This window comes from Eschscholzia californica, unplaced genomic scaffold (assembly GCF_041429995.1).
Source record: "Eschscholzia californica isolate CP2 unplaced genomic scaffold, dmEscCali1.0.p SCAF_4, whole genome shotgun sequence".
Taxonomy (NCBI): domain Eukaryota; kingdom Viridiplantae; phylum Streptophyta; class Magnoliopsida; order Ranunculales; family Papaveraceae; genus Eschscholzia; species Eschscholzia californica.
In genome coordinates, this window is record NW_028238461.1 from 21,189,659 (window position 1) to 21,216,327 (window position 26,669).

Consider the following 26,669-nt stretch of genomic DNA (forward strand, 5'->3'; position numbering starts at 1 on the left):
GTATGTGTTAATGTGTGTGACAGAGAGAAAGAAAGAGAGAGGGAGGGTGATTATGCGCGAGATGCGCGCAAGAGAGAGATCCGATGACAAATGAAGGCAAGAGAGAGATCCGATGACAAATGAAGGATGACCATTCGCAATAAATAGTATTTCTTTGTATTCGTTCAGGCATTTTTTGGATCGGTTGACAAATGAAGGATGCCCATTCGCAATAAATAGTATTTCTTCATATTCGGTTAGGCATTTTCTGTCATCCTACGCTTTATGTCCTCATTTTCTTGATATTCATTACATTATTTAATGGTAGCAAGTGATGATCTCTAATGATGGGTGTTTAGGAGGTGCTAACATAGCTAAGATGGAAGAGAGAAACCTTGAAACATTATGTTTCTACTTCTTTGATCTTGTATCTATCAGAAAAAGAAACCAACAAAATTCACTTGGAGAGTTTCAACTAAAAGAAATGATAGGACAATGCATAATTACAACCTCGAATAAAACTTGAGCCTTTTGACAAGGTAAAGATTATAAGAAACTATGGAAGTCTCTTGATTATCTAAATTTAGTTAATGATCAAGCTAATAACAAAATGAACTTAGAAGTTATAATTCAATCTAAAAGTTATTAAACTAGAAATCCAAACTGGATTAGTCAATCTACTTTTGATTGTGAGAAACAGATCTAGAACAAGATATAACCATAAAAACCATGAAATATTGAAGTCAAACCATGTTTAATTTCCATTAGATAAAACTGCAGTTACAGGACAAAATTTCTAGTGACCGACTCATCCATCATTTTGAGATATTACGCAGGTCTATTTCTCTTTTGGCTAGCCCTTCCATCTGATTTTACGGTCCCAGATGAATCTCCTTCTGATGAAGCTTCCATGGATTTACATAAAGAACTTGAAAGATCGGAATAAAGATCAACAACCCTTCTGATATTGTTATTAAGTTCTCTAATCAAACCCACATTTCTACCGAGATTATCAGGGATCTTAGATTCATGATTTTGGTTAATCTCATTTATGAGTAACCTATTCTGATCTAAAATGTTCTCAACATGAAGAAAGCTTTTCTGAAATGTTTGTACTACCTTGTTATCTATTTGTGTTCCATTACCGAGTCCTGAAAACGAATCTTCCTCCATTTTCTGTCGATCGAAATCAGACCTGCATTTGAAAAACCACAAGTAAAAAATTATCGTTTTTTGAGAAGGCAAAACACAAAGTCTCTTAAAGCAAAGAATAACAAATGGCAATAAGATGCCGCACACTCTATAAGCATAATCCATCCAGATGGGATTTAAAGACTATATGCATCCACATCGCATTTAGACACAAGAATATGACTAAAGCCTGTAAGTCCTCAAAGTTTTGCCCGGACATGAATCATTGTATATAATCTCTTGTAGAATCTCATCTTTTTAAGCTACCCGAAACCCAACTATTCTTTTTCACTCCCACACTCTCATTACTCCTATTTCATCCAAAACGTGAGATTTTTGTTAAAATGGCTCAAAATTAAGCTCGAGAGATGAAGCTTTCCCCCACTTATGGTCTGACGACCTACCCTTCGACAGACGATGTGGGATTATCCCAACAAGAACGGAAAAGTCATAAAAGTAGTTGTGAATGAAAAGTCATAAAGATGAATCTTTATTTATTGAGTTCTATTTCTAATTTGCCAAAAATCTATTATCATAAGAAACTAGACACCACAAAAATAACCAATCACAAGGAGTATAAGAGATTTTGTGGTTCAATCGTACAAAAATCTACTCTATAATTTCAAAAACTATGATTGCAAGATTTGACAAAGAACTTCTTTTCAACAACCTAAAATTTTGGGTCTTCTTTTCACCACCCAACAGAAGGCAAATGACATCATACTATCATAGTACCTATCATACATATACATAGAAGACAACCCATATAAAACACTTTTAGGGTTGCAATTAAATCATACTCAAGACACTTTTTCCTAACAGAAAAATCAAAGTATCAAAGTTCATGAACAAGATGAAATTGAAACCCATATACACAAACAGAAGATGAATTCCTTAAATATTGCAATCAGAAGAATATACCCTGAAAAGGGGAGGGGGGATTTAGGTAGAGAGATTTGAAAATCAAGAAACTAATTTAAGTATTTGGGCAGAAAATTAATTTAAAATATAGTGTTTTTGCAGAAAATTCATTTAAATATTTTGGTAGAAACAAAAAAACCTAAACCAAAATAAAATCTTTAAACAATACCAAAAACCTAATCAAGGGCAATTCTCAAGAAAATAACAAATACCCATTATCTAATTGAATAGAAATGAATGAATATAAATTTACCCAAATATCTTGTCTTGGTTCTTGTTGGTTTAACTTACCTTGAAATCTAGAACATTTTATTCCCGTCTGAGACTAAAAAGCCAAGATAGATATACAGAGAGAGAAAACTAATTTGTTTCTCTACTCCTGATTGAGTTGAATAGCTCTGCGGATTAATTGAGTGCTTCACAAATTAGAGCGAGAAGGTAAGAGAGAGAGAGAGAGAGAGAGAGAGAGAGAGAGAGAGAGGAGAAGATGGAAATTTGGGGGGTCACCGGTCACCCTTCCTTCTCTTTCTAACACACACTCTCTCCTAAATCTTCCTTCAGTTTTGTTTGGTAATTAATGAAACAATCCTTTTTTCAGAAATCTGATTTTCCTCACGGGTCCGTTTGATATGTGTGAAAACCGTTTTTTTTTTCTGATGGGAAAGAAAACAAAAAGATTCATTTTTAGGTGTTTGATGGGAATGTAGGAAAACGAAGGTGCCTCTAAAAAAACGATGTAAGAATTGACTTTTAGGTGGGCCCTTATAATTTTGGCCTTATCTCATCTTCTCTATCCCATCTAGCGAAAGAGATATGAGAAATGCTCTAGATGAGATGTTCTTCAAATCAAGCTCGTTTATTCATCAAATTAGGCTGATAATTTCTTTATTTTTACCTTTGCCTTTTCTAATAAAGAACGATTGTGCAGAACAAAGTTCTAACAAAGCTTAAAACAATGGTTTTTTTCCATTTAGCATTCCGAATAACTAGTCTAAAACCTTGTCCCCATTATCTCGAAGACCCGAGTGCATAAAATCATTTGATATCCACAACCTAATGCGAGATATTTCAGATGCGGTTTGCTGGAGGTGTGAACATCCATGGCAGTAGAAGAGAAGTAGGAGAGAGTTCGACGACGATGGTTGGTGATCGAATTTAGCAAGAATTTACGCCGGTTAGGGTTTACGAAAAGCGAAATTTGGATTCATAAACCTATCACGGCCCTGTATCATCAAATCATATCAAACCAAATCAAATATTTAACCATTCAAGAATGAAACTACATTAGTAGAGGTTGAAATTTTCAACCATTCAAGATTGAAATTGGTTCAGATATTCGAATAATTTATGGTGGTTTGAAGAAATTGGAGCATTGGGATTTACACCAATGGAGGATTTTGGGTTGGTTTGAAGGGATTCAATCATTTTTGTTGCTTTGATGAAATTAGGGTTTAGTTTCAACATGAATAATGAATAATGAAGATTAAGAATGGTTTGGGTTTAATTTTAGCATCACTGTAATTCTTCCGCCACTGAAAAGTTTTGTTCCAATCTTTCCATCACAGGTTCGTGTTCATTGGGGCTCTCATTCCAAAAAAAAAACTGGTTTTTTATCTAATCATCATAGGATTAATGTTGTTCATGGTTCTGAAACAACCACAAACCATAATCTTTGTTTACTAACAGATGGTTGCTGATGGTGGTGGCTACTAGGTTTCCTGAGATGGATTCTGATAATAGTTGTGAGAAAGTCTAAGAGATCGATAAAGATCGATTGAGAGAAATCGATTGTGAGAGTCTGAGAGATCGAGAAAGATCGATTAAGAGAAAGATGAAGAGTGTTTTAGTGTTTTAGAGAGATAACGGGGAAGGCAGACAGATGTTTTTAGAAATAGAGGAGAGAGTTTGTTGGGAGAGAGCGTAAGAATTGTGTTTTTACCACCTTTTGGGTGGTAAAACTTATCCTCCTATTTTCCTATCTTTTTTTCACATGGGAAAGAAAATGTCTCACTTTCTTAGGCTAATCAAACGGCGGAAATCAACTTTCACAAGAAAATGACTTTCTTTCCCATCAATTCTAACGAATCAAACAGACCCTAAGGGTTAGTTACGATTTGGCTCTCATATTTGTCTAACATTTCAAAATGTCCCCCGCAACTATTTTCCGTCGGTAAACTCTAACAATTGATCTTTTACTTTTTTTTTGTCCGTTCTTTGAAAAATGTCATGGCAGACTACTAACGACAATCTTCTGGCATTAACGTTTAACAAGTAAAAAAACCAAACAAAGAATTTTCTCTTCTTCCTTTCTCCTTCCACCATCATCTCCATTGAGAACCACCATATGCAGGTCGCTTAAGGGTCAGAGTCGAGGCGAAGTTAAGGCATAATTCTTAATCTAGAAGCTTGGTGGGCCACTCAAGAAATTGAAGTTTTAATCTAACATTAGAGGTCGAGGTAGAATTTCCAACTAAAGGTCAATTTAAAACTCCCATCCCAAAAATTTAAAGGTTAGAACAGAGCTTTCAGCTTACAAGTTTGATCTTTGGTTCATGAAAAATCTTTGCCAAAGATTTTAACAGCAAGAGTAGAGCATTCAGTTGAAAGGTCAAAGCCACAACGGTTTCAGAGAATCACAATACACATAACGTAAGTAAATAGAGTAGAGATAAAAAAAAAAACGAAGTTCCTTTACTTGCCATTAAAGCTCTATTAGAGAAAGAGAAAAGAAAGAATGCAATGAAAACTCCCTCATGCAAGTTAGAAATTAGGAGAGGAGGAAATCCAGATCCCTTGCATGATTAGATGGGTTGACTGAAACATCACACTGATGAGGAGCTTCTTCAGCAAGGCCTTCAACAAAACAAGATCGTCCTCCAAAACCCGCTTTAAATCCTGCTAAAAAAGCATAAGAAAATGTGAGTCAGATATAATAACGGGACTTAATCCCAAGTAAGTTCTCCCACTACCACCAACGCCGGGACAAGCAGACTCTCTAAAAGATGACGTTAGTGGAAAGCCAATCTAGATTACCATAGGTTTCCTCCTCCAACTTAGCATAGGTTCCTTCAATAGTTTAGTAAGATGCTACAAATACCCGTCCCATGGTAATCAGAAAGGAGAACTCCGTCAAGCGTCATGATCGGGGATCAAATTCCCTGAGACGTGTGAACAAGAAAGGACCAGAAAATTTGAAGAAAACAACAATGTTGCCATGAGAATGAAGGAAAAGTAGTCAGGTGTTTTTATAGGACAATGACTTTTGCAGTAAATGGTCGGGTTTAGTGAAGTAATGTTACATTAGGAAGGTTCAAACATGCGCACTAAGTATGAGATCCATCTTGAGGTAAATCTTCCATTGACACATTCAGAATTCGATCTGTTAGGATACAAATAGATGCATAAGACGAAGAGGCCATAACTACAAAAAGCAATGTGTGGGGTTATCATGAAGACTATAGTCCAAGATGTCAGTCTACCAACAAAGAGCTATGCTTGGAGGGAATGATTCGGGCCTCTCGACGAAACCAATCTTATAGACGACAACATCGCGATGATGCTAGAAAAAACTCACTGGGAGGTAAGGATATAAGAAACTGACTACTTATACTGTGCCCCATGGAGAATAAATAACAATCACAGAAAGAAATACCTCCTATCTTGCCAAAGGTACGACTTCTACAAACTAGAATTATTTACAATATAAAATTTGCTAGTAACTAGCCATAATAGGTAAAGAATGTCGAGTTCTTATACTGCTTAGCATCTTTGCATTCTAGTAAGGAGTGAAGGGACTCGTGCTGAGCGAAATATTGGTCAGGCTTGACCAGTCAAAAACTAAACTGATTGACTTGGATGACATGTGTTGAAACCCTGAATACACACGAAAGAGAATTCAATTAATAGACCCGACAAAGAGGTGGACCTGAAAGAACTCTACCACCTGAACCCTAGAACGGGAGCTCGACACGAGTCTCATAGGAACCTTGAACTATGTCATGACTTAAAGGCAATAGAAAGGTGGATCTGAACCAGCTCTAGAACTTTAGCCCTTAGAGTAAGAGGTCTGCAGGAGGGAGCCCGACACCTTGAAGGGCAATTGAATGGTGGATTCAATTCAGCTTTGCAACTTGATCCTTGGTCTTCATAAGTGAATTTGCCACCTTGAGCTCTACTTTGTCTGAAGAAAATATCATATAGCGGAAGGGCAAACAATGCTGAATATCTACTTGTCACATAAAAAAGATACGAACATATTATCATAATCAGAATAATTCTAGTAACGACCCTGCCACGTAGCTTTCAGTAAGCCGGTGACTTACCACCACCATACAAACCTATATAAACGACACAAATTTATTTTGAAAACATAATTAATCCTTAACCTTTGATTTTGATTGACCTTCAACCTGCAACACTGAACTGACTTAAGCATCGTAGAGTCTTTGCAGGTATTTCTCCCCACAAAGTCATCAACAACAAGGAGGAACAATTGAATCAAACACAACAAAGACGATTTTTTGGATATTTCCTGGTAAGCTACTTTCCGACATCATCATAATTGTTTTTGTCTTATAGACTAGGGTAGTTATACGTAATGAGAAAAACTACAAAATTACCACTTGTGAAATTTAAGTTTAAAAGTGCGTTTGGTTCATGGTATTTGGCCAAATCCTCGACTTAACTGTTTGGTGGAGTCAAAATATGGATGTCAAGACCTTATTGGTAGTAAAATCTGTTAAGTCCGATGTTTTTCTTTTCCGTAGAATATTGGTTTTCACAAATTTTTGGTATAAACAAACAATGCCACAGAAAATTGTTTTCACACATTTTTGGTCTAAACAAACAAAGAAAAAATAGATTTTCCCATCAGTCAATTTCCTGACATAACAAACAAACCTTTAACGCCCAAATATTTTCACACGGACCAAAAGGGGAACTAATTTTCTCCCCTAGGTTGGTCATTGGTGACACAATTTTCTCTCACTACCATCTCTCTAACATCTTTCTCCGCTAGCTTTGCCAATCGATGCTGTAGACAATGGGGGAACTACATGGAGACTACCCCTCGCTGCATCTCGGGGTAGGTTTTGTAAATTGTTGCTAATTGTATGAGTATACTTGGTATAAGCCAGGGGTAGTTTTTGTAACTTCTTGGGTTGTGTTTGATAGTAATTTGGGGAAAGGAAAAAAATAGAGAAAATTTTACTTCTTTTTTTCTCGGAGAAATCATTTTCTCTACAAACGTTTTTTTGTTGTTTGGTTTGCCAAAGAAATCTTTTATTTTTTTTTTCTTACTGCTTGCTTCACTGAGAATAATTAATTAGCATCAAATGTATTAAAAACAAATAGAGAGGTTGACAAGTTCAACATGTTGACCTATTTCAATTCATGAAGTAATTTATATAAACATAAAACATAACAAATAAATTTGGCACATCCATTAAGTCATAAAAACCTGAAAGAAGATTCTTCATGGCTAAACTCTTATTTACATGAATGCATCTTCTTTATGAACTTCATCATCATCACCAGTTACAATTTTTACAAAGAATTTTATGATGATCATACTTTTTAAGCACTAGAAAGATACTGATCAAAATTCTCGCAGCAATTGAATGTGAAGGACCTCTATTAAAGCACTTCTTTGAGCTACCTCTTGTAACTGGTTCTTATACATCTTTGTCTTTCTTATCACTTTCTCTCTCTAGAAATACTTCTTAGAAAGACATTCTATATAAACAAAAATCAAAACCCACCTTTTATTTCGCAGAGATAGAATCTGAGAACTGGATTTAAGAATGAAAAGTTAAGGAAGAACTTTGAAAGAAAGATTTTACCTCAGTAGAGCCTCCCAAATCTTAACTTTTACTTGTTCCTGGATTTGATCTTCTTCAGCATACTTCTTCATATAGTTATTGATCTGTTAGAAGGAGATAAAATATAGTATTGGCAATTTCACTTGGTTCTGCTTTGAGTTGTTCCAATTGGGTTTAAAACTACAAGACCAACTCCTCCCTGCACTGGAGAGAGAGAGAAGAGTTTTAGAGAGAGAAGAGTGTGTAATGAGTCACAACTCACAAGTGGCAGAGAGACCATGACATCATATAAAATTCTGTCTAACATTGTCCGGTGATGGCTTGTCAAAGCTAGAGAGAAAGTCTTTCTTCGGTGGTAGTGGGGTAACGAGATTCCATCTTTTGGGGGAAAAAGGAGAAAAATAGTCACGTGAGTGGGTTTTTCTTTTTCCTAAATTGTGTTACCAAACATAAGAAAAAGTTAGAATATGTAGGAAAATGTTCTATTTTCTCCGAGAAAGTTCCTATCAAACACAGCCTTGATAGTTGTATACTTGTAGGGGTCCAAATGTTCTTATTTCTGTTTGGGAAGTCTCCAGTCTGCTCTCGGCCTTTCAACAAAAAAAAAAAAGTCTGCTCTCGGCCAAAAGATTGGTTGAACAAGAAAGATAACGAAATTGGGGAAGAAAGGAAATTTAGGGTTTTTATGTGAATGATTCTAGAGTTTTGATCTGAAAGTTTCTAGCCTCTATTCTCGAAGTAACGGACGAAATCCTAACTTCTCATCTCTTCATTTTTATTCTAACAGTAAGATTTTTTCCTTCCTTTGTATACGAATTTTAGGCTAGCCAGGGCCGATTCGAAATTCTGGCTCTGCCCTTGGCTGTTGATGAACTTCAACTATGGACTCCATTGTTGCATCAGCTCTATCAGAGATTTGTTCTCAAGGTGTTAATGGAATTTCACTCACAGAGTTATGGCCAACCTTACTCAACTCTCTATCTACATCTGGACTCAATCTCTGCGATGGCGTCAAAAAAGCAATTTGGAATAGAATTCTTAGTATTCCAGGTCTTCAATTCGAAAGCAATAGTAAGAAATCATGTTTTCATTCCCATGATCCTTTAATTCAATCTTTTGATGAAGCTGAGAAGTTAGGGTTGAAGATTATTGCTCCTGAGAAACTTAGGGATAACTTTGTTGGTATGTATGATCTCAAATCTGGTGATGCTGGAATTTCTCTACTTCAAAGACGTGCATTGGAGCGCCTTGCTAGAGCTAGGTCAGTTCTTTTTTCAATAATCAGTTCCCCTAATTCTTTATTAAGTATAGAACTTCCATTAGATAATATAAAACTTAACAAAGAGTACGTAAACTTTCTTCAACATCATGCTACTTATTAAGATCATGACTAGCAATCCCTATAAATATATCTAGTATATTACATGCGTTGACAAACTACAGTTTAGAAGCAGACTTTCTATTGTTAACAAAAAATTTCTCTTTACAGAAGTGATGGAGTAACACAGAACCAACTCGCTAAAGAATTTGGAATGAAAGGAACCAATATCTTTTATGTAGTAAGGAACCTGGAATGCCAGGGGTTGGTCGTTAGACAATCGACTACTGTAAGGACAAAAGAAGCTGTTCCCGGGGGAGAAGATTGCTCAAAAAATACTTCCATTGTGCATACCAATTTGATTCATTTGTATCGTTATGCAAAGCACCTAAATTCTCAACAAAAGCTTGAGATCACCAAAACAGATACATTGGACTTCACGTCTACCAATGGTAATTCTTCATCTGCGGAATGTGCTGCAGGAATCAATGCAAAAGATGATGTAATTGTAAAAGATTACCTGCCATCCTTAAAAGCTGTTTGTGATACACTAGAAGAAGCTGATGGCAAGGTCAATTGAATTTGAAATATTTGCACCTCATTCAAAGACTTCATACTCATTATGCTGATTTTGTTTTATGATCTTTTCCGAAGGTTCTTGTAGTTTCTGATATTAAACAAGCTCTCGGTTATCGAAGGAACGCGGGTCATAGAGCCTGGAGAAATGTAAGTTGGTCCCAGTCTTTGCAGAAATTGTTAATATGAGCTGAGCCAGATATCCTCTCACCTGGTTTTTGATTATACCTCACTATGAAACTTTGGTGCAGGTCTGCAATAGATTGAAAGATGCTCATCTTGTTGAAGAGTTCCAGGCAGAAGTCAACAGGAAGGTGCGTCAATATCCATAGATTGGGGAACAATGAGATAAATCTAGTTATTGCTGTCTCGTGAGATCTTTCGTGTTTGTTTAGCTAAGAAAATTGACAGCCAGGCTGCAGGATCTGGAAACCTTACTTGTCTCGATTTCTCTAATGTAGTTGCCTTTCCTGGCTGTTTCATCAACATTGCAGCAATGATGTATATTAAAACATGGATATGCCCGCAATTTCAGCTCTCTTAAATCACTAGCACTGCCATACGTCCGCTACCACCACCACCATCGATATGAACGCTGCCTCCGCCGTAGACTGTCAAGCTTGTAGCTCCGTCACTACTTCTAACGGGAAATTGTTGTTGGGTATGGGTTATATGTATGCACGAGAGATAGTCCAAGTTCCATAATACCTTGATACGCCTTTCCTGTGCCTGAAGAGCCCCAAACTTTTGTTCACATTTATAGAAAATAAGTACAACGTGGGATTCATAAATTGAAATTGATAAAAAAAAATAGGTTTATCATATCTTTACATTATTTATTGCTGCAAGGCTGCAACCCATGTCCATCCGTTTTTTCTTTGCTTTAGCTCTTTAGTTCACTTCATGATGTATTTTTTTGTACTTTTGACAGGTGGTCACTTGTTTACGTTTACTGAAAAAATTTGATCAGAAGCTGTTTCAGTCAAAATCTGTTATATGTGGATCTGATGAATTGGACACAGATCAAACAGTGAGATGTGGAAGCAGAGGGCAAATCAGTGAACAGGTTTTAGAGCTTCCAATTGAGCATCAAATATATGATATGATTGCTGCTGAAGGCGCAAAGGGTCTAACAGTTGCTGAGGTGTGTATGAATTGTTGTTATTTCTTTTTTAATTTTATTGAGGTGTTCAGTTAGGTTTTGTCCTAATCCTTTCACAAAAGTTGCAGTAAAATGTTTGAGTAACTGGAAACTCATCTTGACAAATGGATATAGCCTGTGGATGCTTAATTTTCCATTTTGTTGAAATACGCGAGGAATAAATGTATGCGGTTGTTGCTTTAGTTTTACTTTGTTGTTGGCTTAGTGGACTTATTCATACAACATTTATCAGTTTAGCTTTTGATGATTTTTTAAGCAATTAGACGTGGTCCACCCTTCCTTTCAGGAGAGATGCTTCACCAATTCCCCATTATGGGCCTAGAATGGATTATGCACTCCATTTTCTCTTACAAAAATTGGGTGATAATCGGTCCGAGACCCTTACTTGATGTAGGCTCGACAGAGTTAAATCTCGATGACAATTAGCTTGGGTTTATATAGAACACAAATGTTGACTCTGATTTATCTCTCCTCAAAATGGTAGTTCTTTAACCAAACAATTCAAGATAAAGCATAAAAAACGGGATCCTAGCTATGTGGTTAAGTCTCTGTAAGTACTAGTAGCTGTATAATCTTCCCTAGTTCATAATCCTGATACTTGATAAACAAGTATTCATAAAATGTTGGTTATGTCCTAAAGCAAGGACACCAATTGAAGTAGAAATTAAATTCATTAGGAAATCTCCAACCGGTCAGTGATGACGTGGCATGACGTCAGGCTCTCCCTCGTTTGCAGGTTCGTATCCATAGATAACTATGTCAAGGGTACCTAGTATGGGTTACTTAAGACTTAATTTACAAGTCTTAAGAGTCGACTCTCCCTCTTCGGGGTCCCCTTTATCTAAACCTACAGCTCTCCTGAGTCCTGACAACTTTCATTAACCTATGAAGTTGAAAAAAGGAGATCTGCCTAAAGACTATAAACTAATCTCAGGTCCTTCCATCTTTAAGGTTTAGGGTTGATTTTTTTTTTTCTTTCTTTTTCATTTGAACAAGAAATAAATTATACTAAAAAAGCAGTGGTAATTACAAGTAAGTTATACAAGGAGTAAAAACAAAAATTACATAGTTGCAGAGATTGCCTAAGCCCCTGTAAGCAAGAGACTGAAAGTTGTACATGTTATACTCTAGTTAGTTATACTTGCTCACCCATTCATGTGACACATTGAGATTATGTGGAATGAGCATGCAAATGGGTTTTAAGTAGAGAACTTCAGTTAGAGAAAGTTGACTAGTATCATTAATGCTACTACATATCTTCCAAATAGAAAAAGTAAGCATAGAAAAGTCCTTGGCTCTTGCGCAAGAATCCTGGATTGTAAGTACAAAGAGGACTTTAGTTAGAGAAAGTTGACTAGCATCACTGATGCTACTACATATATTCCAAATAAGAAAGCGTGGAGAAGTCCTGGAATGTTGCTCAAGAATCCCAGAGCCTCTAGGTTGATCTGATTCATACATTTGTGGCTATATTTTTATGAGAATTATTGCTTTAACTGAATCAGAAAATGCCGTTGAGATTCGAGAGTATATAAAATTTGTAGTTTTCCTTCATTGATTAATATGCCCCTGTTGACAATTTGTGGGGAAATCACTGCCAAGGGATAGTTCATCATTCTAAACATGTCTGCTAATTAATAAAAAAGATCATGTTGGTTAGTTGCAAACATTAGATGTTAAACAAGTTACTTTTTCTGCATTCAGTTACTGTACATAAGGGTGGGAGCTATCAAGCAATTGATAGCTTTACTCATCGAACAGCCAGAACACCGAGGCTCTATAAGTCGGCGCTGATGTGCCTGATCTTGGCCGAGTTATCTTTCTAGTTGTACTAATCATTATTTTGCTTAAGTTCTACATGCCTTTGCCTGTGCATATCATAATTCCATCCTAACACATGTTCGCGTTTTGTCACCTGTAACCAGATTTGCAAGCGGCTGGGGATCAATAATAAGAAAAATTACACTCGTCTTCTAAATATGTTTTCAAGGTTTGGTTGCCATCTGGAGGCTGAAAGTCATAACAGGTCTATGCTCTATCGAGTTTGGACATCTGGTAACTTCAGTGGTAATTCATCGACTGTACCTCCTGGTAAATCTGCAGATGTTGATGAGTTATCCACAGAAAGAGAAATGGAGTTGGTTCTTCCAGATAAATCAGATGCAGCCATGCTACAATTAGATACTTCGAGCTCCAAAGAAGAGTCTGCAACCCCTGAAGAAAAGGAACATGAACCAACGGGATTAGAACTAAGCCTTATCCCTTCTGCAGATGATGAAAGCAAGCAGATGCTCATGTATGAAAGGAATCCACTGGATGTAGATGATCAAACCGGATATGCATCTGCTGATGCGGAACATGAGGTAGTTCAAATAGAATCACATATTGTTTCATCAGAAACCCCATCACCTCCGTCGTCCAGGGTTAGATCTTATCCGAGGTATCCGTGTCTTACTTTGACTGCAGCTACTGCCCAAAGGGAACAGAGGATACTTGAACGACTAGAGGTATACCAACTTCTTTGAACTAATATGTTTCGTCTACTGAGCATGTTTTGTCTGATAATTTGGATATGACTGTTCTATTTCATGTAACTTCGCAGAAGGAAAAGTTCGTTCTGGTAGGTGAGCTTTATCGATGGCTTGAAGGTCTTGAGAAGGAAAAACCTACAACAACGGCAAAGAAAACCTTGATACGTACTTTAAATAAACTTCAGAACGAAGGGCACTGCAAGGTCAAGACTATTCACGTTCCTGTTGTTACTAATTGTGGCCGTAGCCGCACAACAGAGGTGGTCTTGCACAAAACTATTCAACCTACACCTCCCCATTTTTTAGGTCAAATTCATGAAAGGGTGAGATATTTCGACATGCAAAGCCGTGGGAAAGGCTTATCTCGATTGAAGAATGAAAAACCGATTCCAGTATTAACTGATATTAAGAGGATTTTTAGTGATGTAGGTTCAGACTCTCAAGCCGTTCGATCAGAAGCAATGCGTGCTAATGGATTTGTTATTGCAAAAATGGTCCGTGCCAAGTTGCTGCACAACTTTCTCTGGGGTTATTTAACTACTTCACTTGATTGGGATGATGTTTTATTATCTGGAAAACATGGGCATGATCTGAAGAATCCCCACAGCACTTGCAAATTGTTTGCAGTCAACGAGGCAATAAAGGCAATGCCACTTGAGCTGTTTCTACAGGTCGTAGGATCCACACACAAGTTTCAGGATTTGCTTGAGAGTTGCAAACGTGGTTTGCGTCTCTCTGATCTTCCTGTGCAGGATTACAAGTCTCTCATGAACACCCAGGCTACTGGACGACTCTCATGGATTTTTGATATTTTACGTCGACTTAAGGTATTGCTGTAGCATAAAATGGTGAACCAATTTGATTAGTTACAGTGCAATTAAAAGCTTTAATGATCCAATTGCTTAAAAATTCTAATCCATAACAGAGACGATATCTAAACTATTTGAACCAAAACTGTTGGTGCGCTGTAATTAGGTAAAAATATCTGCAATTACCAGAAAGCTACGCCCTCTTACCAAATTTTATAATGTTTTCGAAAGTTCATTCATTCTTAAATATTAATCCTACAAAATCACTCCCCCTTCATTTGTTTTGTCTCTTAAAGGTGAAGGAATGATTTCCTGGACATGATAATTGACTGACAAGTTAGAGACCTAGTAGGGCAATCATAGTGAGAAATGAGAATCAAAAGAGGGATATTCCTTTTTTTCTTTTTCTTATAACTGTCAGTTTCTTAATAGACTTCTCAATCTTGTAGATATTTGTTTTCTGGTTGTTTCTCATCTGTGTTACAATTGTGGGATGACGGCCACTTGCTCAAGTGGTAGACTTGTCAGAACCTATACTTTTGGCCTTTACGACACATACTGCATTGTGATCCATATTGGATGATGGGCGTGCTTAGTGGCATATGATGGGAGATCAGCTACTTCCATCCTCCAAATGGACTTGAGCAGTTCTTACTTTGAGAATGAGAAGGACATACCAAACCTTTTCAAGTGAATCTGATGATTTATTCTTCAGTTTTACTGAATTATGTATTGAATTGAGTTTCATGCTTGCAGTTGATTCGGTTAGTAACTAATGGACAAGGAGACGATGCAGACATACCCGAAAATGCCGCTCTTACCCATGCTATGGAGCTTAAACCTTACATTGAAGAACCTTTGTCCAGCGTCCCGCTATTCCCAGTGAAGTCTCTTGATCTTCGTCCAAGAATTAGACATGATTTTATTCTATCAAACAAAGAAGCTGTTGATATATATTGGAAGACTTTGGAGTATTGTTACGCTGCAGCTGATCCTGCAGCTGCAGTGCATGCATTCCCTGGCTCTGCTGCTCACGAGGTATGTAAAACAATCTCTGTGGATGCTTATCTATATATGACATAGATTTTTCTTCCGTACTCCCCTCTATTTGGAACTGCTATTCTTGGTCTTTCTATGGACCGAAACGCTCTGATAAATGCTTTCATTAGAGGCAAAGACACTCTGCTTGTTGTATCTGACACTAATAAACTCACTCTCTTTCTTCACGCCCTGTGTGTTTTTTTTTGGGTGCTAAGGTATGTTTTCTTATATCACAATCCTCCCATTTATCTTTTCCTAGCTTCTGTTTACGTTGTATTTTGGGTACTAGGTGTTTCTTTACCGATCGTGGACCTCTGTACGGGTTATGACGGCTGACCAACGCTCTGAGCTCCTCAAGCGTGTAGTGAAGAACAATCCAAATGCAAAGATCTCATTTGCGGATTGTGTCAGAATTGCTAAGGATTTAAATCTCACCTTGCAACAGGTAAGTGATCAAGTTCCACTTTAGAAACAAATCTTTAGGATTTTTATTTTAAACCTAAGATTACTACCTTGTTTAATATTCTTTTGTGTTATTTCTGTGGTTGCTTCTAAGAACTGCATTAACGAGCATTATGAACACTATTTGTTTCTGCACTTTTATGCTTCCTTTATTTTGTTTCCTTCGAATAGTTATTACTTATTACCATAAAATAAACTATCCACAGTCTGAGGAACTGAATACAACGTGATTGATATTCAATATGGATATAGTATCCATGTGAAATGTCCAGTGGCACACAAGGTATATAGTAAAGAAATCTTACATTCTCTGGTTGAAGTTTTTCAGACAGCTCTCTCATGTCTTTCAGAAATTCTTTTGTATTTGGTAATACGCGCATGTTGCAGCTCCAGTTTTTTTTCTTCAGTAACACGAAAATCCATTTGCAGGTGCTTCGTGTCTCTTATGATAAGAGACAGTCACGTCTTCATAGATTTCAGAGAGACATTAATTATGAGGAGGAGGAGTTTCAACCGGGAATAAGTAATTGCAAATCAGCTTCTCGCAAAAGGAAGAAACCATTGAAAGTAAGGTCATCCAAGCATAGAAAATGTATGGAGGGAGAGTCAGGTAAGGAGAAACTTTCTTCAGTATCTGAAAATAATGACAACAATAAACAAGATAATGCTGTTCCAACACATACGGGAGAAAATGAGATTCACTTGCGAGAGTTTGAAGACGAGACACATACACAAAATGCAGAAAAGTTAGGACAGAATGGAGAAGATGGAGAGAAGTATGATGATTTTATAAACCAGTTTGCCTTCTCAAATGTGAGATCTCGTCAGCCAAAGTTTGACTGGACAGCGGCATTAGACAGGTAACTTAGTGAAGAATATGCAGGTTATAAAAATAATAGAGATATTTTGAATGGTGTTATATAGCATAGCATAGCATAGCATAGCAGTACATGTCACATGGGTGAACCCACCAACAGATGAATTTGAGTGAATGTTATGACATACTTTTTGAACTGTAATAGTTAGTGTTTGATGTAAAAGATGATCAAAGTAGTGGATGCAGTCGTCTCTTGAGTATTATTTTAGCCTTCAGGAAACTTGATATATCCTCAAAGTTCCACCTACTATGTCTTGTACTACTCTCTTGCATGAATGTGTTTAAATAATACGTGAACTGCTCTTAACTCCCAATCTGAGGAACCATTGATTTCCTCAATGAGGATCGCTTAGGGACAGTACTTTTTTGTACTCTAAGTGCTGTTGAGTTTTTTTTATGGATTATGGTTCATTTGCAGTTTCTCTGTTCACATTAAAAAGCCACAACTTTTTTTCCATGCAGGGAACTGGTTATCCAATATGTCAAATACCGTGCAGCTCTTGGGGCCAGATACTATCGCACTATTTGGGTCAATCTTCCTGACCTTCCGGCACCTCCAGATACTTGCAGAAGAAGAATGTCATATCTAAGAAGTAATCAAACTGTTAGACGATCGATAATGAGACTCTGTAAGTTGCTTAGTGAGCAGTACGTGAAGCATCTGCAGAGGTCGAATAGGAAGGAATTTTTGAATCATAGTAGTTCTGGACGTATTGTTCAAGAGTCTGAAGAAAGTGTTGACAGGAATTTTCCGAACTGTCTTCAAAGAAATTTGGAGTCAGATTTGATGGACCAAAGTTGGGATGATTTCGAGGACCAAAATATAAGAGGTACTCTTGACGAGGTGCTTCAATGTATACGGCTGGCAAAACTCGAAGGCTATAAAAGAACTGGTGCATCTCCTGAAAAGGAGTGGGCAGATAGAAATTTTGATACTCAATCATGTGTAAGTTTGATCACACTCTTAGAAATCTATCAACCATTAAAAACATTTCAGTTTGGCCGGACATTAGCTGAATCAATACGTCAATCTAGAATTCAGTCCAAGTTGAGTGGGAAACTGAATTTGTTAAGTTTTCCCGATGGTCAACTAACTCATTTAATTAATCAGTTAAGTAGGTGTTTACTCTTTTCCCTTTCACCAATAAAGTTGGAGATGGAACCTCCTACTTTGCTCACAATAACATGAAAGCTCTTTTTATAGTATCATCACTCCAAGCCTCTTCTGAATAGTTCAGTTTCCATTGCAAGTGGCAGCTTAGGTAGCTAGCTATCCACAGGGAAACAGTTCCCGGCCTTTTTAGAAACTCGTATCCTCCATGTCTATGTGGTTGGTCTCGGCCGAGACGGCCGAGAATCTCGGGTCTCGTCTCGGTGTCGGCCCTCGGCCGAGACCCCGAGTTAGGGCTTGGCCGAGATTCTCGGCGAAACTCGGCCGAGATAACCCGAGACCGAGACAGTAATTTCTTAATATTTGGAACTTTTTTTTTGGAAAACTCTTAGACCTAATTGTGTACTAATCCCACTATTATTTTCTTAAATCTTAACTACTTATTGTATTCCCAATGAATCTAATATAAATAGCAATAATACTATATAGAATTTTTAGGTTTGATGCCCTATAGAAACTTCGAAAATTCTTTAGAAACTTTCAAAATTTTAGTAGATTAGGATTTATTTATACAATTATTAAGTTAGGATAAGTAGTAAAAACTAGAATTAAGAACTAATAAAGAAGTAGGGAACACAAGAACCTAATTTTAGTAGATTAGGATTTATTTTATGCCTTAGTAGTAGGCCATTAGCTAATAGCTACATAGCTCCATGTTCCAAAGAATTTTTTTCCTGAGGTTCCTTGTTCTCTTGGAGGTCAATTTAGTTTGGTACTCCCATTGAACAATTATTGCACTGCGAGAGAAGGGACACAGATGCAGAGGTGAGCCGTGCTATCCGTTAGTCCCTATACCTCCTTTAACCGCTACCATTAGGTTTTTTATTTTCCTCTTTGCCCAAGTAGTGGAGTTCGAACCCTTGGTCTCTGTGGATCCCCTGGCCTGATGTCACATTAAAAAACAACCTTTTGATCTAAAAGGTCAACCTTGTAAAGAAAGTTCATTTTATATTTATGCACCAGAGTTGAAGCGCTGTTTCTAACACTATTCATTCGCCTGGTGAGGGGCTCTCATCTACTAAAAAGTATAGACTTCTCTAATTCTCCCTCAAGGTGCCAAATAGGAAAAATATTGCAGCATCCTAGTGAACATAATTTCATGTGTTCTACCTTCCTTCTCATGCCTCGCTTTTGTGTTTTTCAAAGATTGAGTTCACCTCTAGTTTGTAGCTATGTAGTTGGTCTCGGTATCGGTCTCGGTCCGGCCGAAGACCGAGATCGAGACGAGACCGAGACTGACCGAGATTCTAAGGCACTACTTAGGCATAAAATAAATCCTAATCTACTAAAATTTTGAAAGTGTCGAAAGAATTTTCAAAGTTTCTATAAGGCATAAAACCTAAAAATACTATATAGGATTATTGCTATTTATATTAGACCTATTGGGAATACAATAAGTAGTTAAGATTTAAGAAGATAATAAATAGTAGTACACAATTAGCTCTAAGAGTTTTTCAAAAAAAAAAAAAAAGTTCTAAATATTTAGAAATTACTGTCTCTGTCTCGGTCTCGGGTTGTCTCGGCCGAGTTTCGCCGAGAATCTCGGCCAAACCCTAACTCGGGGTCTCGGCCGAGTCTCGTCTCGGGAGAGGGCCGAGTCTCGTCTCGGGAGAGGACCGAGACGAGACCCGAGATTCTCGGCTGTCTCGGCCGAGACCAACCACATAGGTTTCTAGGTCGAATAATTTCTTCTCGTAAGGATGCAGGGAGTTTAGATGATCAGAGTTATATCACTGGTTGCGCGTAGCTAGCCCCTAATCACTAGAAACCAATATAGACTTTGTACTTTGTATTTATTGTTTTTTAGATTAACTTGAAGGGAGAGATAATGGTAGCCACTGCTACAAATTGGACTTAAGCTTTAGTTCTACACTGTCCAAGTTACAACACAAATTGGTTTTATTCTTTATTGATATTTATTGATTTCTTATTTGTTTCAAGGTTATTTGTTCAAGATTATTTCTAGTTCTCAGTTGATTTATTCTAAGGCTTACGCGGGTCTAAGTCATACTGTTCACATAAGCATAACTTTTTTTCAGGATTTTCAAGAGCCCACTTGTAGTTTTTCAATTTCTGGTAATGGTGAGAAAATGGGGAACCTTGTCGGTAAGAGGAAACGGAGAACTAGCTGTCATCGTCTTCCTGGGAAATTCCTTAAGTTTCTGAATGAAGGTATGAATGTTAGTAGAAGAGTATATGAATCCTTGGCAGTTGCTAATGCTGTTGAGCTCCTTAAGCTTGTATTTTTGAACACCTCAACTGCATCGGAGGTGCCGACTTTGCTAGCAGAGATTTTACGGCGCTATTCTCAGCACGACTTGTTTGCAGCCTTTAACTACCTAAGAGAGAAGAAATACATGGTAAACATCCTTACCTTACTCATCAAGTCATCATCTAAGCGTAGTCGAACTTGGAATTATTGAAATAGATTAGATTGGACCAACTCCAATTTTTCTTTATTATCCCCGTTCTGTAAAGTTACTGCTAATGTCATAAACAACATTACCTTTAGTCTCTTTGTCACTCAAAATGGCCATGTGTGAAAAGTGAGGCTGGGCAGAGGAGTTCAAAACTAGTGGGGATGGGGTGAGGCAGTGAGGGTATCACCTTATACAGATATCCATGTTAATGTTAGATCTCATTATTATGAAATGTCTACTGAATACACATTATATATAATAAACTAACCAGTTAAATATGTATATAACTATATATATATACATATATATTTGTTTATTATGTATTTTGGAGTTGAAGAAAAAATAATAAACTTTACCATGGATCAAGAGAGGCGGGTGGTTGGAATAATAGAGCCTATAATTGGAGTTAGTCTCACATTGGTTGTAGGAAGGTGTGGGTGTGATAGGAAAGCCTCATTTCTTGAGGTTGTTGGGTGATAGAGGCCCCAAAACCACTTGGGCGCAAGGAAGACCCAAAGACACCCACAATGGTATCAGAGCCCTGGTTTGGCGAAGTCTTTTTGGTCCCATTATGGAGGGGGGAAATAGTTTTCCAGGTCCAGATATGAACGGAAAGATTGTTGGAGTTAGTCCCACATTGGTTGTGGTGTGGGAGAGGCGGTGATCACTTCATAACTGTGAGGGAAAGCCTCACATCTTGAGCTACCTTTTGGCCTGAGAGAGGCCCAAGATCACTTGGAAACCATGAATGCGGAAGACCAGACCCACACCTTTTAGAGCCAAGGTGAAGCTGCAGCATCTCCTTTGAGAGTAGATGTCACTTGATGAAATTCTTAAGCTGTGTCCAACCTAAAATAACATATGTAACAGAAAACTGTAACCATCTTGGTAATTTACCTAGAACATTGTATGTCTGTCAGGTCTAAGATGTGGCACAAATATGTATGACTTAGATATACTATAACTATTGGACTTGCGGAGAAGCCCAAGTCTTACCTTGTGTTCAACTCGATCATTTCTATATTGTGATACTTATTCATGTGCTCATAATGAACTTTCCATGTTCTAATCTTCTCCACTGGGCAGGTGGGTGGTAATGGCAGTCAACCCTTTGTACTTTCTCAAAAATTCTTGCACGTTGTTTCATCCTCTCCATTTCCAGTGAACACTGGAAAGAGGGCTTCTAAGTTTGCTAGTTGGCTATTCGAAAGACAAAAGGACCTCATGGAAGAGGGGATTTCTCTTAACGCAGATCTACAATGTGGTGACATTTTCCATCTTCTCGCTGTAGTTTCTTCAGGAGAATTCTTCATTTCACCGTGCTTGCCAGATGAGGGCAGTGGTGAGGCTGAGCAGAAGAGGAGTTCGAAATGCAAAAGTTACGAAGATGAAGGATTTGGTAGTGATCAAGTTAAGAAGTCAGCTTCTTCATTGATGAATGATAATGGAGAGTGTGTTTCCCGGCGGGAGAAAGGTTTTCCTGGTATAAAGGTATCCCTGAGTCGTATAAACTTTTCAGGGGCCGATGCCTTGGAATTCTTCAAAAATGAGGAGATGAATACAAATATATCTAGGTTTGATGAGAATGAGCAGTCTATCAATGATGCACTGGGTATTACTAATTCTCTCTCATGCAGTAGCACCAACTCAAGTAGTGCTCCCAAACCTGTGACTGCCAATGAATGCCCATGGAAAGCAATGACTACTTATGGTGAACTTTTTATATCCTCACTTTCTAAGAAGGAACGAGTCGGTCCTTTATATCCTGAACTCTTCCAGACTGTTTATTCAAACATTCGTAAATCTGGCGATCAAGGGATGAGTATAACAGAAGTTTCCCAAACCTCAGCAATTGAGGGTATGCTCTACACTTTCCATTCGGTGTTTTATTCTCTTTTTAATTCCAATTTTAAATTTAGTGTCTAACTGCAATATTAGGACGCCAACAACTATTAAGAAGAATCACATTTGAGAAGTGAAGGATTGTATTTATTTCGAGGGGAATTAACGAGTTACAACAAACTAATGCTTATTTTTTATTATTTGTTCAGGGGAAAAGATGGCTGAATTTGTTGTAGACATGCTTCAATTATTTGGGTTAGTTGTAAAGGTATTATTCCATGTTGGTTCTAGTTATTCAAGAATACAAATCTTCTCAAGTTTCATTGTCAAGGCCGGATGAGCTTGGTTTCTAACTTAGAAATGGTTTACTACAGGTTAATGCTTTTGATCAAGTTCATGTTGTTGATTCTTCCTTCCGTTCCAAGTACTTTTTATCGTCGGCGGACAGTCGTTACCAAAATCTTAAATCGCCAGCACATTTGAATTCTCCGAAAGTAACTGGCGACAACTATGTGAAATTTCCACAAGAGCATGTGAAGGAGACTGAAATTAGCAGGAACCTCGATGTACATAAAGTAACTGTCCTCAATCTGCCAGAAGAAGTTTCCCAACTTTCAGATAGAACTGAACCTGAAGAAGAAAATCTTCATTCTGAATGTCATATCCAGATGAAAGAACCTGTCCCCTCGGAGGGGATAAAAGGGTGTGAAAATTGGAATCCTAACGATTCAAGATCTGGTTCATTTAGACCAATATTGCCATGGATAAACGGTGATGGAACAACAAATCCGATTGTATACAAGGGAATTACTCGCCGTGTCCTCGGCATAGTGATGCAAAATCCTGGTATATTGGAGGTATACTTTCAATCTTTATTCTAATTTGGTTCATCTCAGATACATATATAGCTCATATTACTCTGATCAAGTTAGATTGATTAGACTAAATTTTTTCCTTAAAATATCTAAACATCTTTTAGCTTAAATTACCCAGCTTTATTACTAAATTTAGACTTTTCTATGTGCTATTTAGTGTTGAATTTCATTGTCCAGATAATATCACTTAATTGGTAGAACTTCAACATAAGATCCGAAGCTTTAACTTCTTTTTAAGTTCTTAGTCAGTACAATAATCTGACACTCATCTGTTATTTATGGCAGAACGGCATTATCCAAAAGATGGATACGTTGAATCCACAGGTATGGTGTCAAATTCCCTCTATGGTGATGTAGTTTTTTTTCCTTCCGTAATGACTAGTAACAAAAGAATGGATATTCGTATTTGTGTCTTTCTGATAGAAAACTTAAAATGATCGTGTGCAGAATTGTAGAAAGCTTCTGGAGTTGATGGTTCTCGATAATCACCTTAAGGTGAGGAAAATGTATCAAATTACTTCGAAAGAACCACCTACTGCACTTCAGAGTCTCTTTGGTAGCAGCTTCAAGAAACCGAAACCGAAACCGATATTCAGAGAGCATTACTTTGCAAATCCCATGAGTACAACCTTGTTATAGGTACAAAACTCGTCTTATCTTACAGCTTTTCTGGTTCCTTTTGGGGTTAGTAGAAATGTCTCTACTGTTCATATTGGTCAAGCCGTAGATGCTTTATAACTCCATATTCAATTTTGAAAGTGTTTCAGCTATTCTCCACTGTTTACAACAGCAAGTTTAGTAAGACCATCTCCAGTGCAAGAGTCGAATCGAAAAATTCTAAGTGCCACTTGGGATGTTTTGAGTTTATTTACAAAAAATGTGTTCCACCCAAAATTCAATTTGGGTCTTAGATGATGCAGCATTTAATTCAAAGATTTCTTAAGAAGAAACTCAATATTTGATATCTCAATTGTCTACTCAATATGTCAACACTTGGTTGCCCAAGTGGGCGAGCGTGTCGACATAAACTCCAAAACTCTAGAGGTTCCAAGTTTGATTCCCAGAGAGGTGGAATCCGTAGTTATTGATAAGTTTGTCGAGCTTTAGGTTCTACGTTGTTGGGCTTTAGGCCCCTTTGATTATTGGTTTAACTTAAACGGTTATCGTGTTTATCACATCTTTGATGATGTAACAATGTCTTGTAACGGGTAACGTAGATCCTAGTCGATTTTTCAAAAATGAATTGTCTACCCAATATTAAAAGCAAAACTACCCATATAGGAAATAGCCTAATTAATTCTTAAGTTTTTAGAGCTGTTTTAATGGAGATGCCTTTTAAATTGGGGATCCCAATATTGACTTATGAGAAAGAAAATTTTATGTGAGACTTAACACATAAAACAGTTTAAGTTTTGTTCTTTTCTTTTTTCTTTTAGCCCCTGATTTGGGGAAATAAGAATTTACCTGAGGTGCAAAGACTTTACAAAAAACTGGTCAACTTTAGTTGACCAATATATTTTAATTGTTATGGGGAATAAAATTATGTTCACCATTTCTCTGTGCTGGCAAGGGTGGCCGGTAAACGGCCATTGTTGGCGACCTTAAATGTTTTCTTCTTCAAATTTTCTCTCTTGTCTATCCTTCTCCGATAACCAAATCCGGCCACAACCACCTCTGATGGCCTCTTGATTCTCGGTTGTGATGCTTCAATCTGTAAATCGAGATGGGAGAAATCTTCATCTTATCCAACTGGTAGACCATCTCTCTCTAAACCCTAACCTCTTTCTCTCTTTACTGGTCGTCTTCAACAAATTATCTCCATTGTTTCTGAATTAGCAAAACAAGTTTGAAGAAGAAAGGAATGCATTCATCTCCATGGAGAAAATTTGATTATATAAAAGCTAAATGGCTTTCTCCTTACTCAAGAACAACTTCAATTCCATCTTCTTCGATCAAACCAATAGAATTAGACTCAGAGGTCGAAATCGAATATAAAATTGATAGTCAAAGCAATACAAGTTTGATCAAGACAAAGAATTTCTCCGGTGAATCTGAACTAATCGTCGAAGATAAATAGGAGAAAGAAGTGATTTTGGGGGAATCTGATTCAGTCCACTCAGCAAAGGAAAACCCTAGTAATGAAACAGAGAATATCAAGGTTATTGTTTTACCATGGAAACCACCTGCCATCGAACCGAAGAATAGTCAGAAAAACGGTAAGATCGTTACTGGTTAAGCTTCGGTTCTTAAATAATCAAAACCCTAAAATTTGGATCTCTTGTTTTTTGCCCGGAGATTTAGAATTGGTAAAAGAAAATTACACAAATATGAAAACTTAAAATCAGCTTACAAATTCCCTTCATATTTTTTTTAATTAGTAAGGGTATATATATGTATTAGATTCAAAGAAAGAGATGGACTGTGAGTGAGAGATACTTAGAAAGATAGAGAGAGAGGGAGATATTGTGAGAGGCAGAGACCGAGAGAGAGAGAGAGAGAGAGAGAGAGAGAGAGAGAGAGAGAGAGAGAGAGAGAGAGAGAGAGAGAGAGAGAGAAATTGTGAGACAGACTGTTAGAGAGAGATAGATAGATTGTGTGAGAGAAAGAGATAGGCAGTGAGAGAGAGAGAGAGAGAGGAGAGGAGGAAGAGAAAAATAGGAGAAAAATGATACTGGTGGTGGCGGTCGGAGGTGGTGGTCGGAGTTGAAGAAGAAGAAGAAATATTTTACTTTCCCTTAAGGTTGTGTTTGATATCAGGGAAATAATTCCACGGAAATAAAAGAGTTTCGTGGAAAGTCTTCCACGGAAATTTTCCATGGAAATAAGAGTTCTTTCGTTTTGTAATCATCTATTATTCCGTGGAATTACGAACTCTATTATTTGGTTGACAACTAACTTCTACGAATATAATATTCAATGAAGAGTTTTTATTTATTCTTTATGTAGTCAAAATAACATTTTTATCATTATGTTCTCAAAATTACATTTTCATCCTTATGTTGTCCAAATTACGTGTTTACCCTTATGTTGTCAAAATTGTACTTTTACCCTTATGTTACAAAATTATTTAACCTTGTGTCACTTTGCTAACTTAAGAGTAAGAATGTCAAGTTGTCGATAAAACAAGTCAAAAATGTAAATTTGACAACGTATAGATAAAAAAGAAATTTTACTAATATAAAAAGGTAAAATTGTCATTTTAATATAAAAGTGTAGACATACCATTAGTAAGAATGTCACTCAGACCATATAAGGATAAAAATGTCATTTTGACACACAAGAGTAAAAATGTCATTTTGACAACGTAAGGGTAAAATGTCCATTTGATATTATAAACGGGTAAAAATGTAATTTTGGTTATATAAAGACAAAATGTCATTTTCACAACTTGTAAACATGTCATTGGTAAGAAAAAGACGAACCTGTAATTTGTCTAATGTATAAGTAAAAGTTTATTTTGTTAAATTTTTTATAGGCAAAAATATCATTTTGAACATATATGGAGATAAACATTAGGTTTCATGTAAATAAATATATTAGATATTCTTATTTTGATTTTTGACTTTCTACGGAAACAAATTCCTAGGGGGGAGCAAGGAATTAAAAATGAACTATTTCATGGAAATAGATTTCCTAGGGAATTAAAGTCGTGGACTTACACTTCGTATCAAATGG

At 37.0% G+C, this 26,669-nt stretch overlaps 1 protein-coding gene and 1 pseudogene across 5 annotated transcripts; one reads left to right on the top strand and one right to left on the bottom strand.

Annotated features, from left to right (window-relative positions):
- Nucleotides 1–588: 588 nt before the first annotated feature.
- On the bottom strand, nucleotides 589–2,522 carry LOC147543597 (protein ELF4-LIKE 4 pseudogene; annotated as a pseudogene). 2 transcript variants are annotated; one of them, XR_015223128.1, is made up of 2 exons: nucleotides 2,383–2,522; nucleotides 589–1,174 (listed from the first exon to the last, which is right to left on the bottom strand). The product of XR_015223128.1 is annotated as a protein ELF4-LIKE 4 pseudogene, transcript variant X1 (transcript). The 2 variants fall into 2 exon arrangements; XR_015223129.1 differs by having other exon boundaries at nucleotides 2,345–2,479.
- A 5,902-nt stretch (nucleotides 2,523–8,424) lies between these two features.
- LOC147543598 (B-block binding subunit of TFIIIC) lies at nucleotides 8,425–23,944 on the top strand. Of its 3 annotated transcripts, none has more exons than XM_086638504.1 (18): nucleotides 8,442–9,171; nucleotides 9,400–9,799; nucleotides 9,883–9,954; nucleotides 10,056–10,118; nucleotides 10,736–10,948; nucleotides 12,892–13,473; nucleotides 13,569–13,820; nucleotides 13,919–14,324; nucleotides 15,063–15,344; nucleotides 15,637–15,792; nucleotides 16,239–16,669; nucleotides 17,149–17,632; nucleotides 19,897–20,217; nucleotides 21,364–22,135; nucleotides 22,329–22,387; nucleotides 22,494–22,976; nucleotides 23,280–23,318; nucleotides 23,442–23,944. In XM_086638504.1, the coding sequence occupies exons 7-18, from the start codon at nucleotides 13,813–13,815 to the stop codon at nucleotides 23,631–23,633; spliced, it is 3,633 nt and encodes a 1,210-aa protein (XP_086494630.1). In that variant the 5' UTR covers nucleotides 8,442–9,171; nucleotides 9,400–9,799; nucleotides 9,883–9,954; nucleotides 10,056–10,118; nucleotides 10,736–10,948; nucleotides 12,892–13,473; nucleotides 13,569–13,812; the 3' UTR covers nucleotides 23,634–23,944. The 3 variants fall into 3 exon arrangements, with proteins under 3 accessions (XP_086494629.1, XP_086494630.1, XP_086494631.1); XM_086638505.1 differs by having other exon boundaries at nucleotides 8,466–9,171; nucleotides 13,927–14,324; XM_086638503.1 differs by having other exon boundaries at nucleotides 8,425–9,171; nucleotides 13,569–14,324.
- The last annotated feature ends 2,725 nt before the right edge of the window (nucleotides 23,945–26,669 follow it).